This window comes from Narcine bancroftii, chromosome 3 (genome assembly GCF_036971445.1).
Source record: "Narcine bancroftii isolate sNarBan1 chromosome 3, sNarBan1.hap1, whole genome shotgun sequence".
NCBI classification, from domain to species: Eukaryota; Metazoa; Chordata; class Chondrichthyes; order Torpediniformes; family Narcinidae; genus Narcine; species Narcine bancroftii.
Window position 1 is genome coordinate 158,310,217 of NC_091471.1, and position 16,993 is coordinate 158,327,209.

General features: G+C 42.5%; 1 protein-coding gene across 8 annotated transcripts in view; it reads left to right on the forward strand.

Moving 5' to 3' along the window:
- The window catches only part of LOC138757761 (electrogenic sodium bicarbonate cotransporter 1-like), a 148,290-nt gene that overhangs the window by 115,925 nt on the left and 15,372 nt on the right, over positions 1–16,993 (forward strand). For all 8 annotated transcript variants that reach the window (XM_069925588.1, XM_069925585.1, XM_069925589.1 and 5 more), the window contains 3 exons: positions 3,769–3,882; positions 5,467–5,628; positions 16,552–16,730. In XM_069925588.1, coding sequence (XP_069781689.1) covers positions 3,769–3,882; positions 5,467–5,628; positions 16,552–16,730 — 455 coding nt within the window. The remainder of the gene's footprint in view (positions 1–3,768; positions 3,883–5,466; positions 5,629–16,551; positions 16,731–16,993) is intronic.

Sequence of the window (16,993 nt, forward strand, 5' to 3'; positions counted from 1 at the left end):
CCATAGATATGCACCACAACACTGGGTTACTTAAAACAAAAGTAGTTTTTAATTATATTTGAACAAGAAAACAGAATTAAACTTTAACTTATTACTTAACCTACTTAATTAACCTATCTAACCCACTTAATTCCCCCCTCCAAAGCGCAGATGTGTGTAATGTATATTTAAGATTAGAAAAGTTCTTTGGATCACAGTCCAATCTCACTGGTTGCAGGCAGTTCTTGTACAGTGCACAGAAGTTAGCATTAACAAAATTCACCAGTCTTTGGTGCTTTCTTTAACTGCCATGCAAGTACCTTATGCACTTTCTCACCCCATTCATAGTATTGTTGTTTAGATCTATTAATTAACCATTCAAATTGAAAAGATTGCAACGTATTGTATTTCAATTTCAATCTAGACAACTCTGTCTTCTGATTTTCTGTCACATCTCTCTGAAATTCCTTTTCTAATTCATCAATCTGTTTCTCTAATTCAAGGCTCTCCGTCAAATAATTCTTTTTAACATTAGAGGTATAACTAATTATTTGACCTCTCAAGTAAGATTTCATAGTATCCCACAATATAAATTTACGCTGAACGGAGTTGACATTTTCTTCCAAAAAGAAATTGATTTGTTTTTTTTTAAATTCAATAAATTCTGTTTTTTTTTAACTTCGTATTGAATCTCCAATGATAAACTACATGAACTTTTTCAGAACTTTCATAAGTAAAATGCAACAAAGAATAATCTGAAATTACCCGACTTTTATATTCTGCTTGCAATATTTTCCCCTGTAAATGTGCCGATACTAAACAAAAGTCAATTCTAGAAAAAGATTCATGTCTAAATTAATAAAAAGAAAAATCCTTCTCTGTTGGGTTAAGACGTCGCCAAATGTCCACTAAATTAAAATCTTTCATCAAAGCTCGAATTTGAATTGCCATTTTAGATTTTTTAACATTTTTTGGAGATTTATATAATAAAGGTTCCAAAACACAGTTAAAATCTCCTCCAACCAGAACATTTTCATTAGCTTGTCCCAGAAGCAAAAATGCAACTGAAATAAATGCTTCATCATCCACATTTGGTGCATAAATGTTAAGTAAAGTCCAAAATTCATTAAAACTCTTACAATTCAATTTAAGAATACATCCTGCATTAATTTCCATTGATTGTAATTCAAAAGATAATTTTTTATGTATCAAAATTGCTACTCCCTTAAGCTTTGGAGTTAAATGAAAAAAAAACACGTCCAACCCAGTCCCTCTTCAATTTCATGCTTTCTTTTTCATTCAAATGTGTCTCCTGTAAAAAAGCAATATCAATCTTCATCTTTTTAATGTAAGCCAAAACTCACTTACGCTTGATTGGGTTGTTTAATCCCTGAACATTAAATTTCAAATTTGACGTATCTAATACAATTTCTAAATACCAAAAATAATCACAAAATTAATAATAACAAAGAGAAAAAAAATTTTTATATAGGACCCTCAAATTAAAATATATAGGCCTTCCAAATAAAAATAATATTCGTAAATAAGAAAAACAACAAAAAAAACTACCAAAAGGTAATAACTCCCTAAAAAAATCTGGGTGTGGATTGCCCACTAGTGACTGATGACTAACAAAGAAGTTAGTGCAATCCCCTCCTCCCTAGCCGGCCAATCAAAAATATTAACATTACAAAAAAAAATCAGCCTTGAGATTCCAGTTCAGTTGGTGAACTCATTTCAAGAGTAAGTGAGCTCTTTCCATTCCCGTTCTTTCCACTTCTGCCATTCATCCCATTTCCAAGTCCATCAGATTTTCTTTTAGGAGATAATGGTGGACTTCTTCTTTGTCCTCTGACATCTGGTAACAAATTAGCAAATACCATTGCTTCATGCTCACTCTCAAAGAATTGAGACTGATAGTTTCCATAAAACACTTTCAACACAGCAGGATAACGAAAAGCAAATTTGTAACCTTTACGCCATAAAACGTCTTTAACTGGATTAAATTCATGTCGGTGTCTGATGATATCTTGACTCAAATCAGGGTAGAAGAAAACTCTACTATTCTGAACCATCATTGGAGCTTGCCTTTGTCTTGCATTTTGAACTGCAAGTTGAAGAATTGTCTCTCTATCCAAATAGTTCAAACTATCACAGCTCTTGGAGGTTGACCAGGTAGGGGTGTTCTTCTTAAAGCTCTATGTGCTTTTTCCAATACCAATCTGTCAGGAAAAGACTCTTCCCCCAACATGTGGGGAATCCAATTTTTAAAAAATTTGACAGGATCTTGACCTTCTATACCTTCTGGCAAACCCACAATTTTCACATTATTTCTTCTGCTTTGATTTTCCAAATCGTCTATTTTTTTTGTTAACTCTTTTTCCCGGGCTCCTAAATCTTTAACTGATTTTTCCACCTTTACTATTGTTTCTGTATTGGGTTGTACCTGTTGTTTACATTCAGAAAAGGAAGCTTCAAATTTTTTTAAGTTTTGCCAATTTTCTTTAGCTTCTGCCTTAACCACAGTTAGTTCTGAACTTATATCAGTATTCATTTGAACCAGCTGGTTCAATTGATCAGTAATAACATCCAAATAAGAAGCAATACCTTCAAACATCATATAAACAGGCTGAGGTGCAGTTTGAAATGCAGGATCCAATTCCATAAGTTGTAACTCATTTTCTTCCAATTCTTTTTTCATTTCCTGTATAGTGGTAGAATAAGGTAAGTCCTCTTCTAGTTGTTCTTCAAAAGGCAGCATTCTAGTTGTTTTGCTGCGAGTTTGGACACCCAACGACGACCCCCCGACTTCCTCAGGGGGTCATCGCTGCCATCCACCCGCAGACCATTTTTTCCATAAAATTATGGAGTTCTCCATAATTAACGACGCTACCCAAGCCCACAGTCGCTATAGACTGCGTGTCTACCGTCACAGTCCTCTTCCTCCGTGGTCCCGTCTCTTCCAACGGGGGTGTTCTTTGTAACAAGCCTCCAGGCTCGTGCCTGACTTCTCGGGAGCGCGCTCCATCCTCCGTAGAACTGGTCAAACCAGCGCCATCTTGAGATTGGTGAGTAGCTGTTACCTTAACTTTTGTCCCCACCAGCGATCGTTGAAGCTTGGGGATCGCTGAAAATGGATCCAAGGCTGTTTCAAGTCCTTTAGGCCCCAAGAGCATAGATTTAGGTGAGAAAGGAGAGAGTTGAAGGGGACCTGAGGGGTAGAATTCAATGAGATCCCTCTCATATAAGAAGGCAAAATTATTATTGTGAATGCTAGAAGCTTGGAGCAACTATCTGAAAACAGAACAGTATAGAACAGGCCCTTCAGCCCACATCCCTGTGCTGAACATGATGCCCAAATCAAACTACAGATCTGCTGCCTGCATACGATACATCCCTTTCATATTCTAACTAGAAGCCCTATAAATACCTTTATTTTGTTTACTTCTACCACTACTCCTGATAGCCCGTTACAGGCACCCACCACCCTCTGTAATAAAAAACATGCCCCACACATCTTTAAACTTTCCGTCCTCACCTAAAATGCACCTTGTCTAGTATGTGATATTTTTACCCTGAGGAAATGATTCTGACTGCCTATCCCATTGAAAGGTTCTCAAACAATGCCTGGCTTAGCTGGGAGGTTATGAGCAGCTGACATTGCATGGAAAGGATGGTCAGACTCTGATCACTCATCTCTCCTTGTGTCTATTACATTGGACTGACAGTCCTCGATCACTAATCTATCCTCATGTTCATTTTCTTCCCCCCCCCCCCCCCACCCCACAGATCCGAAAGCTGATCAGTGACTTTGCCATCATCCTGACCATTCTGATCTTCTGTGGCTTGGATGCATTGGTTGGGGTTGACACTCCGAAGCTAATTGTGCCCAAGGAGTTTAAGGTATGTGGATCAGTCATCTCTTTGCCTCTCCTCTGACCAAATACAACTGTGCTTGTGCGAGTTTGACCGAGGATGTGCCCCAGAGACTGCAGTTTCATTACCTGCCAACAGTCAACAAAGCAAGCTCAATTCAGTCCATCCTCTGCTGGAAGACTCAGTGGGTCGAGCAACATCAATGGGAGAGAAAGGGAGGTCAGTGTTTCAGGTCAGAATCTCTTGTTGGAACTTCAGATCCATGAAACAGGTTCGGACCCAAAGCACTGACCGTTCCTTTTCTCCCTGGGTGCTGCTCGACCTGCTGAGTTCCTCCTGCAGGTTGCATGTCACTCCAAGTTCTAGCATCTCCTGGATGTCTAAATCTGAATCAGCAGCTTTGAAGGATTTGATTTGACCTTTAACTCATTTTCTTTTCCAATGAATGTCATGAGCAGTCAGCTCTGGGAGGCCAATCTACCTAACTAACCTCTCCCAGTTATAATTATAAGCAAATTACATAACTCCCATGCCAATTCTTTTCTTTCCAAATATTTATCTCATTCCTTTTTGGAATTTCGTGTTGAATCTGGTACAGGCAAGACATTGCAGAACACAGACACTCTTGAGTAAGGAAAGGAGTTCCTCATGCCCCAGTAATTCCTTTTCAGACCCTCTGTTCTCCCTTTTCACCTGGAGGGCACACTGGTAAATAGGTTGTGTGTTCAGTATAGAGCTCATCAGGAGGAAGTGCAGAAGAGAAAGTATTCTTCACGGTATCTTACCATCTCAGAATCATCTCACAACCTTTGGTTACATTGCATTGCCAAGTTGTGCACATCGAGACAGCAGCAAAGTGCTCATAGAACATAGAATGTTGCAGCACAGTATAGGCCCTTCAGCTCATGATGTTGTGCCGACCTATGTAAACCTACTCATCAACAATCTAACCTTTCCCTAACTCACACCCGTAACCTTCTATTTTTCTTATATCCATGTGCCTGTCCAAATGTCTTTTCAATGCCCTATTGTACCAGCCTCCACCACCACCCCAGGCAATGCATTCCAGGCACCCACCAATCTCCAAGCAAAAAATCATACCTCTGACGTCTCCCCTAAACTTTCCTCCATTCACCTTAAACATTTGTCCTCTGGTATTTGCTATTGACATCCCAGGAAAAGATGCTGGCTGTCCACCCCACCTAAGCCCTTCATAATCTTATACACCTCTATTAAGTCACCTCTATTAAGTCACCTCTCATCCTTTGTCAATCCCTAGAGAAAAGCCCGAGTACTTTGCTTCGTACTCCCTCATAAGTGGGTCATAAAGCCAGCTACAAATGGTGTTGGGTGCGATATTTCAGCAGATTGGGGCTCCGTACAACACCGGGTATTGGTACAGATATTCTACTGAAATGTGCTGAGTGGGAGTTGAACCCACATCCTACTGCTGTTACCCACCAATGGGTTGGAGCCCTGTGGACCTTCTGCAAGAGTGCAATGATTACTGTCGCCTTAATACCTCTTAGTCAGAGCTAAAATCTCCCACATGAGGAGCATTCCTAGTGACATATTGCTTAGTTCACACTGCTTCATCCTGTGCCTCCCCAGCCGACAAACCCGAAGAGAGGATGGTTCGTGCCACCATTTGGAGGAAACCCCTGGTGGGTGTGTCTGGCTGCTGGTGTCCCTGCCCTCCTCATCACCATTCTGATCTTCATGGACCAGCAAGTCACTGCTGTCATCGTCAACAGGAAGGAGCACAAACTTAAGGTCAGCCTTGGGTGTCTGTTGGTGGTCCTGATGGATGTGGCACATGACAATGTCTCAGCGTTCTCCCTTCACCCACACTCTCCCCAGGACCCAAAGAAAATCCTCCCACTCGTATTCCTCCCATTCCCCACAGAAAGCCTCTTCCAGCTCATGGAAGCATTTGGTATGGAAACAACATGTGGACCAGTGACATTGATCCCGTTTCTCATTCTCCCCACATGCCCATAAACTCTCCCAGATTCTGCCCCTCACTCACACTTACCAATTAAACCACCAGTCCACACGTCTTTACAATGTGGGATGAAACCAGAGCCCTGTGGAATCCCCACATGTTCACAGGGAGAATGTTTCCTCCCACGTTCCAAAGATGTACTGGGTTAATAGGTTAATTGGTCACATGGGTGTATTTGGGTGGTGCAAGGTCATGGGCTGGAAGGGCCTGTAACCATGCTGTATCTTTAAATTAAAATGAAGTTAAACAAGGGTGTAATTTCACAACAAAAAAAAACATTTTATCAATAAAACAAACATCCCACTGGTGGTCTAGAAGGGGTTGGAGGAGCTTGGGCCTCCACCAACAGCAGACATACCCACGGACAGACGTCCACATTCTGCATTCCTCTCCCTTAACCTCTGCTTGCCCTTCCTATCTTGACCCATCTTTTAACCATACCGTTTTGTCCAAGTGTTGGGTCAGGGTCCGCATTGTGGGTTAGAATCTGTTTGATTTTATTGGGAAATGCAGCTACGAAATGTTTGGGGTGATTTTGCCACTTTAAGTATTTTATATAGAAGCAGTTGTTATTGTCCCAGCTGGAAAGACAAAGGTAGGCAAAGCATGGGGACCCCACCACCTAGATGTTGCCTTCAAGCCACACGCCATCCTGACTTGGAAATATATCGTTGTTCCTTCACCACCTCCTGAACAGCACTGTGGGCTCCAGCAGTTCAAGATGCCAGCTCCCCACCACCTTTTCAAGAGCCATTAGGGAGGGCAACTAAATGGTGGAGCAACCTGTGAACCCCACACCCTTTGAATAAATATAAAAAAATTCTGGGTAGACCATGCTTAAATGCCTGGAAAGAGCAAGAAAAGGAAGCAACCTATTGGGATTCACAGCAGGCTGTGAGCGCAGAGAAGGTTCGCCAGACTGGTTCAAGGGATGGGAGGACTGACGGATGAAGTAAGGCTGCATAGACTTGGATTATATTCACTGGGATTTAGAGGGGGATCTTACTGAGACATAAAATTCTGACAGAAATGGACAGAAATCCGAAACAATGTTCTAGAAGTCCAGAACAAGGGGTCACAGTCAAAGGATAAGAGGGAAGCCATTTAGGACTGAGATGAGGAGGAACATCTTCACTCAGAGAGTTGTGAACATCAACTCCTTGCCACAGAAAGTTGCTGAGGCTGACTGGCGTCACTAGGGGGTTGCGGACCCCACCGGGTGACACAATCAGAGGGGGTGACACCAAAATGAATGTCCATAAAATTTTTGTGCAGTGCTTTAGCAGAAATTTATCTTTTATAAAAATATGCCTGTATTTAGTTATTACAACAAAACATTTTTTGTAAGCCCAGCATACATGCAACAATGTACCTACAAGGCTAAAACTATGCTAATTTAGTTTTTGAACCATCCAATGCACTCTGGTCAGAGCCCCCCACCCCCACCCCACTCAGCGCCGCCGCTGCTACCCCAGACATACACCTGTTTTTTCTAGGCTTGATACGCTTGTATACTCAGTCCATGGGGGAGGGGGGTGGGGGGGAGGTGATACCAAGAGTTACCGCACTGGATGACACCAACCCTAGTGACGCCACTTCTGAGGCAAATTTGTTAGATACATTTAGAAGGGAATTGGATGAGGCCCTTTGGGCAAAAGGGATTTAAGGGTGTGGAGGGAGAGCAGGAAAGCATCTCTGAGGTCACATGATCACACAGCCTCAGAATAAAAGGACGTCCCTTTAGAATAGAGAGGAGCTGAAGTTTCTGCAGCAAGAGGGTGGTGAATCTCCGGAATTCATTGCCACAGATGGCTGTGGAGGCCAAGTCATTGGGTAGATGTAAAGCGGAGGATGGTCAGTTCTTCATTAGTCAGGGTGTTGAAGGTTATGGGGAGGAGGGAGGAGAATGAGATTGAGGAAAAAACCCAGCCATGATTTGAATAGTGGAGCAGACTCAATGGACTGAATGGCCTTATTCTGCTCCTAAATTATTTGGTCTTTTTATCATTTTGAATGGTGGTGCAGACTCGAGGGCCCAAAATGGCCTTCTTCTGCTATGATTTTTTGATAAACCCATTGAACAGTGCTGGTAATCATTTATAAGGGCCCACCTTCTCGTATCCCTCTCCCACACACGTCTCCTCCATTCTGCAATGTGGTGCGTCCAAAGTGCAAGCCTTCTCTGCATTTTCTTGAAAAGAATGAAGTCGTGGATGTAGCTGTGTGTCCAAGAGCAACTGGAAAGATTGCAATCGGGCAGAAAGCAGGAATATAGATTGCAAACAATTCCCTGAGGGCAAGAATTAAAAACAAAAATAGAAAGTGTTATCAGTCCTGTCTATTTAGTATTTATTGTAAAACTACTCCTTCAGTGCAACCCAGACACCAATTCTGTGTTGCAGCAGATCACGGATCATCAAGCTGTGACGTCTCAGGAGCTTATTTTAGGTTTTGGAGGGGTAGCGTTATGGTCAGAATGCACTGTTTGACACATCCAAAGGACCATCTCCGGCTTGGTCGTGGGTTAGAAGCCTGTCAAACTTCTGCCTCAACATCTAACAACCAAAAGCTGCTTTCATAGAATTCTTTGCTAAGGTTGTTTTCAGGTGTCCTCTTCAGGAATCCTTGACACTGAGGCACAGAGTAGACTCCAGATTACAATTTGGTATGCATCACCATCATCCCCTCAAAAATAATCAGCAAATTCCAAGACCCAAGCCTCATTGCCCCAGTGTGCAATTAAATCCTGGATTTCAACACCTCTAGAGCCTAATCAGTGTGAATTGACAAGAACATCCTTCCACAATCTCCATTAGTACTGGAACACCACAGAATTTGCACACTTAGCCCCCTGCTCTACTCGCTTTACACCTATAACTGTGTGAATTGGTATGACAACAATACCATTTACAAATTTACTGACGATACCACAGGAGTGGGTTGTATAAAAAGGGGCAATGAGTCAGCATACAACAGGGAGATTGAAAACTTGGCTGAATGGTGCACCAACCAAAACCTCGCACTCAATGTCACCAAAACCAGGGAGCTGATTGTTGATTTCAGGAAGGGAAAACCAGAGGTGTACAATCCAGTGATCATTGGGGGATCAGAGGTGGAGTGGGTGAGCAAATTTAAAATTCTGAGGAGTCACTATCTCAAAGGATATTTCATGGACCCAACACACTAATGTCATTATGAAGAAAGCACATCAGTGCCTCTACTTCTTCAGGAGTTTGTGGAGGTTGGGTATGACATCAGAAAACTTGGCAAACTTCTACAAATGTTCAATGCTGACTAGCTGCATCACAACCTGGGGTGGGGGCATCATACATCTGAGCAGAAAGTCCTGCAAAAAGTGGTGGACACAGCCCAGTACATCACAGGCAAACTCTCCCCACCATCAAGAAAATCTACATGGAACGCTGCCATTGGAGAGCAGCAGCAATCATCAATGATCCACACCATCCAGAACATTCTCTGTTCTTGTTGCTGCCATAGGATTGAGGATTAGGTGCCACAAGGCTCATACCACTATGTTCGGCAACAGATTTTACCCCTCCTCCATCAAACTCCTAAACAACAGTCTCAATCAGAGACTCATTTAAGGACTCTTAGTTTGCACATTATTTATTACTGATTTTTTTTTCCTGTATTACACAGTTAGTTTGCTTTCTTTGTTTACATTTCTTTCTTTAATGCACATAGTTTTCTTCCTGAGTACAGTTTACTGATAAGTAGAAATTCTGCCTGGCCCACAGGAAAAAGAATCTTAGGGTTGTAGTGTGTGATGACATAGAACCATAGAACACTACAACACAGAAAGCAGGCCATTCAGCCCTTTTAACCTGTGCCAAAACATAATTCTGCTAGTCCCTCTGACCTGCACCCATTCCATAACCCTCCAGACTTCTCCCATCCATGTATCTATCCAATTTATTCTTAAAACTTAAGAGTGAGCCCAAATTGACCACATCAGATGGCAGCTTGTTCTACATTCCCACCACTTTCTGAGTGAAGAAGTTCCCCCTAGTGTTCCCCCTAAACCTTTCACCTTTCACCCTAAAGTCATGTCCTCTCCTAATCCAAGTGGAATGACCCTACTCACATTTATACCATTCATAATTTTGTAACCCTCTAACAAATCTCTGTCATTCTTCTATGTTCCAAGGGATAAAGTTCTAACCTGTTTAATCTTTCCCTGTAATTCAACTCCTGAAGACTCAGCAACATCCTAGTAAATCTTCTCTACACTCTTTCAATCTTACTGACATCCTTCCTGTAATTTGGCGACCAGAAATGCACACAATACTCCAAATTTGGCCTCATCAATGTCTTCTACAACCTCTCCCAACTCCTGTACTCAATACTTTGATTTATGAAGGCCAAGATGCCAAAAGCTTTCTTTACAACCCTGTCTGCCTGTGATGTCATTTTCAGGGAATTATGTATCTGTATTCCCAGATCCCTTTGTTTCTGCACACTCCTCAGTACCCTACCATTTACTGTGTATGTCCTACCTTGGTTTGTCCTTCCAAAATGCAACACTTCACACTTGTCTGCATTAAACTCCATCTGCCATTCTCTGGCCCATTCTTCCAGTTGAAAACCTTCCTCACTCTCCACAATGCCTCCAATCTTAGAGTCACCAGAAAACTTGCTGATCCAATTTCCCAGATTATCATCCAGATCATTGATATAGACAACAAACAACAATGGTCCTAGCACCAATCCCTTAGGTCTCCAGTCTGAGAAGTAATCATCCACTACCATTCTCTGTCTTCTCCCATTCAGCCAATTTTGAATCCAGTTTACAATCTAGTGGACACCTAGTGTCTGAACCTTCTGAACTAACCTCCCATGTGCATGTATTCTGACAATAAATTTGATCCTTGAACCTTGAGAATGGATGCAGGCACTCAGTTTAAGAGCTGAGCTTACGGGAGAAACTTGGAGCAGTGAGAAGTGGTGAGGTTTGGGGAAGGAATTCAGAGCTTGGGGAGTAGATCCATATAACCCTGGACTGTTGAGTGAAGAATTGAATGATAAAGAAAGGTTGTTGAGGCATTAACCTCAGAGATTATAGAAGATGGGGGCTTGTAGAGGATTGGGAGAGAATTGTTGGGAATATGAAAGTAGACATTAAGCTCTCCTGTTGGAAGCTGTGGTCAGAACAAGTCTCATTGTTTGTGCTGTTTTCTGGACATTTGCCAATTCCCTGCACTTTCAGGTGTCAGAGAAAATCAAGGCAACATGATTACTTCTGCCACAAGTGAGATCATGGCTGATTTCTATATTTCTGCTTATTCTTCATACACTGTAACTTAACCCCCAATTTCAAATTTGATATTAAATTGACAATGATTCAACAGAGATTAAGTGAATTCTAACTTTCTTCCAATTTCTGTGCATGAAGGGATTTCCAACTTCAATTCCAAATTTCTAGGCTGACATCCTCGATCTGGACAAATCCCAGGAATTCCTTCTCTATCAATACTTAACTCCTGGCGTACCTTAAAAAACGTTGATAATGTCACTCTTTAAAATTGGAGGAGCGCAACTTTATAACTTAAGACATTAGCAATCTATAAGACACAACTCCACAACTATTGCAAATTCAGACTTTCAAAGCAAACGAAAGTAAAGTAAGGTGCTGGCTGAGGACGGTAACCAAACAACAGTGGGATTTCTTACTATAATGGTGCAAATCTCTAAGGAGTCAGTGTTGGGAGATGGTTCCTGGGAGGTACTGTAATTGGGGGTAGGAGCTTTGTAGAGGCTGGAATCTTGAGCAAATCACAACTAATGGAGGAACTTGGTGCAGTGAGTTTTTGGGTCAATGATAGTGTTAAGAAAATTAAAAAGAAAAATAATGGGCAGAAAAATCAAAAGAAAAGGTTACAGAAGTCACTAGATATTAAAAGAACAAAGAGCATAAGGGCACTTTATCTGAATGCCCGCAGTATTAGAAATAAGGTTAGTGAACTTGAGGCGCAAATCGGTACCCATGCCTATGATTTGGTAGCCGTCACGGAAACATGGCTACAAGGTGACCCTAAATGGGAATTAAACTTTCAAGGGTATCAGGTGGTGCAAAGAGATAGACAGGATGGTAAGGGAGGTGGAGTTGCACTCTTAATCAAAGATGAGCTCCAGGCAGTAGTGAGGAATGATATAAGATCTAATGTTGAGTCCATTTGGGTAGAGATAAAGAATAATAAAGGGAAAAAATTATTGGTGGGTGTTATCTATCGCCCACCATATAACAATAGTTCAGTGGCACAGGAAATAAATAGAGAGATAAGTGAGGCATGTAATAATGATACGGCAGTCGTCATGAGGGACTTTAACTTCCACATAGATTGGGAAAATCAAGTTGGTCATGGGAGTCTGGAAGAGGACTTCATAGAATGCATCCGCGATAGCTTTCTTGAGCAGCATGTTAAGGAACCCACAAGAGAAAATGCTCTCCTGGATCTAGTGTTGTGCAATGAGATAGGTAGAGTAAATGATGTAATAGTCAGAGACCATCTGGGAAATAGCGATCATAGTATGATTGAATTTCTCATTCAGATGGAAGGGGAAATAGTTAGATCGAAAACTAATATATTATGCTTAAACAGGGGTGACTACCATAGGATGAGGGAGGAATTGGGCAGAGTGGACTGGGAGCAAAGGCTAATTGAGGAACAGTGGAAGATTTTCAAAGAAATATTTTGTAATGCTCAACAAAAATATATTCTGGTCAGGAAAAAGGGCAGAAAGGGAGGGAAAAATCAACCGTGGTTAACAAAGGAAATAAAGGAGAGTATAAAATTGAAGGCGCAGGTGTACAAAGCTGCAAAGAGCAGTGGGAAACTGGAAGATTGGGAAAACTTTAAGAGACAACAAGGGGTTACAAAGCGGGTAATAAGAAATGGGAAAAAGGATTATGAAAGTATATTGGCACAAAATATAAAAACAGAAAGCAAAAAATCCAATAAATATATAAAACAGAAGAGGGTGGCCAGAGTTAACATAGGACCCTTGGAGGATGAGAAAGGAAAACTGGTAGCAAAAAATGAGGAAATGGCCGAGGCATTAAACAAATATTTTGTGTCAGTCTTCACAGTGGAAGACACGTCCAGCATGCCCAAGTGCGGAGTTAAGGATGCGAAGGTTGGGGAGGGCCTTGATAAAATAGTTGTCACAAAGGAAGTAGTGATGGAGAAAGTAATGGGACTAAAGCCAGACAAATCACCTGGTCCTGATGATATGCATCCAAAGGTTCTGAAGGAAATGGCATAAGTTATAGTTGATGCATTGGTGGTCATATACCAAAATTCCTTGGATTCTGGGCAGGTCCTGGCAGACTGGAAAACAGCAAATGTCACGCCACTTTTTAAGAAGGGATGTAGGCAGAAGACTGGAAATTATCGGCCAATTAGCTTGACATCTGTAGTTGGAAAAATGCTTTAAGCCGTCATTAAAGGTGAAATAGTGAAACTTTTGGAATGTAAGGGTTCAATCAGGCAGACGCAGCATGGTTTTAGAAAGGGAAGATCTTGTTTGACAAACTTGTTAGGATTCTTTGAGGATATAATGGGTGCGGTGGATAGAGGGGAGCAGGTTGATATTGTATATTTGGATTTCCAGAAAGCGTTTGATAAGGTGCCGCACAAGAGACTTATCAGTAAGTTACAGTAAAGTGGAGTCCGGGGAAGTATATTGGCCTGGATTGAAAATTGGTTGTCTGACAGGAGGCAGAGAGTCGGGATAAATGGGAGTTTTTCAGGTTGGCAGAGAGTGGTAAGTGGGGTGCCCCAGGGGTCAGTGTTAGGCCCACAACTGTTCATCATTTACATTGATGACTTGGAGGAGGGGACAAAATGTGGTGTAGCCAAGTTTGCGGATGACACCAAATTAAGTGGAAGAGCAAATTGTAATGAAGATGTGGAGAGTCTGCAGAAGGATACAGTTAAGCTGGATGAGTGGGCAAAGGTCTGGCAGATGGAGTACAATGTTCCTAAGTGTGAGGTTATCCACTTTGGCAAGAAAAATAAAAGAGTTGAATATTATTTAAAGGGTGAAAAACTACAGCATGCTGTTGTGTAGAGGGATTTGGGAGTGCTTGTGCATGAATTGCAAAAAGTTAGGTTGCAGGTGCAGCAGGTTATTAAGAAGGCAAATGGAATGTTAGCCTTCATCGCTAGAGGAATTGAACTCAGGAGTAGGGAGGTAATGTTGCAACTTTATAAGGTACTGGTGAGACCGCACCTGGAGTACTGTGTCCAGTTCTGGTCTCCATATTTGAGGAAGGATATACTGGCTTTGGAGATGGTCCAGAGGAGGTTTACTAGGTTGATCCCTGGGATGAAGGAGTTGACTTCTGATGAAAGATTAAATCATCTAGGATTGTATTCGCTCGAGTTCAGAAGAATGAGAGGAGATCTTATAGAAACATATAGGATTATGAAGGGTATGGATAGGATAGATGTAGGAAGGTTTTTTGAGCTGGCCGGGGAAACTAAAACGAGAGGACACAGTCTCAAGATTCGGGGGAGTAGATTTAGGACAGAGATAAGGAAAAATAGTTTTTTCCAGAGAGTAGTGAATGTTTGGAATTCTCTAACCAGGGAAGTGGTTGAGGCTGCCTCATTAAACATATTTAAAATTCGGTTAGATAAATTTTTACATGATAGAGGAATTAGGGGATATGGGGAGAAGGCAAGTAGGTGGAGTTAGGTCATAAATTAGATCAGCCATGATCGTAATGAATGGCGGAGCAGAATCCGTGGGACAGAAAGTGTGGACAACATCTTGTGTTGGAACCCTTCATTGAGATTGTGGATAACAAGACTGATACTCAATCAGTTGGAAATCTGTCCCAGCAAGCCTCAAGCCCAACTTGGGTCACATGATGCTTAAACCTCATGACTATGAGGTCACGCAGCACCAAAGATCCACCACCAACCTGGCTGTGGAACTTAATCCACAGTTAATTTCTCTTGGTGGTACTGATTTCTGTGAGGTGGGTCTTGGCAGTCAATTCCTGATCCATGTGACTCCAGGAGTGGAGCCAAATCTCCAACCTGTCACTAGAAATCTCAAGGATGGCTTGAGAAGAACAAGAGTTCATGGGAAACAAATGAGAACAAAGTATTCTACTTAACAGGATGGTGTATGGTCTTGCTTTAAAGCTGTGACAGGCCACTTTAAAATCATATTAAATTTTAATGATACAACACAGAAGAAGGCCCTTCCGCCCCATGAAACCCATCCTGCCCATTTACATCCAATTAATCTGCCAAATCCGTACATTTTGGAGAAAACCCACACAGATCACGGAGAGAAAGTACAAACACTCTCGTGAACCCAGGATGCTGGTGCTATAATAACATTGCATTAACTATTACACTAACCATGTTCCCCATATATCTTACTGCCAAAAAATGCAGCCATTAGTGAGTTTCAAAATCGATCTCCTCATTATTCCCTCCCCAGCCTGTGGACTTTGTTCTGAGGCTAATGTTCTTATGGGAGCCCTTGCTCAAACCATCTTCATCAGAAGGGGGAGGTAAATTAGCTCCATGCTCTAGGATGTAGGGTCTATTTACAACATTGTGTTGGTGAATGCAATGATCTCTGCTCATCGAGCTGTGCCTCCTCAAGCTAGGACATCAGGTACCATGACTGGGAATAACTGTGTAGGCAGGAGCTGGCGGTAAACAAGAAAATCTGCAAAAGCTGGGGTCTAGTGCAGTGCAAAAGTGGAAGTAAAAGGCAATCAGCGTTTCAAGGCTGAACCCTTCCAGCCCGAACCTTGACTGCCTATTGTTTTCCATGGATGTTGTGTGACCTGCGGATTTCCTTCAGAACTTTTGTGGACTACACAGATCTTTTGCCACTTCTACTTCTTGCAGACTTCAATATGGGTAGCTTGTTTCTCGTTACTGTAGTCCAAATCCAGAGTGGCAAGGAACTACAGCAGGCCACATTATCGGACAGGTCAGCTGTCCTGAAGTTTTTTTCTCATGAAGGTGCTGAAACGATTCCTGCCACAAATCTTGAGGCCCTGCCAGAGATAAAACATCTGAATACCACATGCTTCTCCTGCATGCTTTTCCCACACAGTTCTCCCACAGGGTTTTTCTGCACAGTTCTCCTGTGCAGTCCTCCTGACAGTTCTCCCACAGGGTTTTGCTACACAGTTCTCCTGTATGATTCTCCCACTGCACCGTTCTTCCACACGGTTCCCTCACAAGGTTCTGCTGCACCGTTCTCCCACAAGGTTCTGCTGCATGGTTCTCCTGCCAAACTGCCAAACAATAACAAGCTGGAGGGTCTCAGCAGACCAGGCAGCATTCATGGGTAGAAGTGATCAATCAACGTCTCATATCAGGACCCTTTACAGAGAACGACAGAGAGGTGTGGAGGCAGTGAGAAACAGAACAGTTGAGGTTTGGAGAAAATGGACAGTTGATGTCCCTCCATGATTCCCCAATCCACCGTTGGCCCCTGTCCTTTTTTGCTGTCCACCTCCCCTCTGTGCTCTCGGTCCTGATGAAGGATTCTAGTCCGAAACGTTGCCCGGGTCATTTTCTCTCATAGGCACTGCTCGAGTTCCCCCAGCAGTTGGGTGTAGCTTCAGATCCCAGCATCTGTTGTCACTCGTGGAACTCTGACATGGAGTCTTGCTTTCTCCATTTTCCTAGAAAGGCGCAGGCTATCACCTCGACCTGTTCTGGGTGGCAATCCTCATGGGGATCTGCTCATTCTTGGGGTTGCCCTGGTATGTGGCAGCCACTGTCATCTCCATCGCACACATCGACAGCTTGAAGATGGAGACCGAGACTTCAGCCCCCGGGGAGCTGCCCAAGTTCTTGGGAGTCAGGTCGGTAACACTGCTTCCTCTATTGTGTGGGGAGGCAGTGATTTGGGATTTATATCATGGAACCATGGGAAACTACAGCACAGAAAGTGGTCCTTCAGCCCATCCAGTCCATGCCAAACTATTTTTCTACCTTGTCCCATTGACCTGAATCCAGACCATATCCCTCCATACCCTCGCCTTCCCTGTACCTAAATGTCAAAATCGAGCCCACATTTCCCACCTCTGCTGCCAGCTTGTTCTACACTCTCACCACTCTCTGCGTG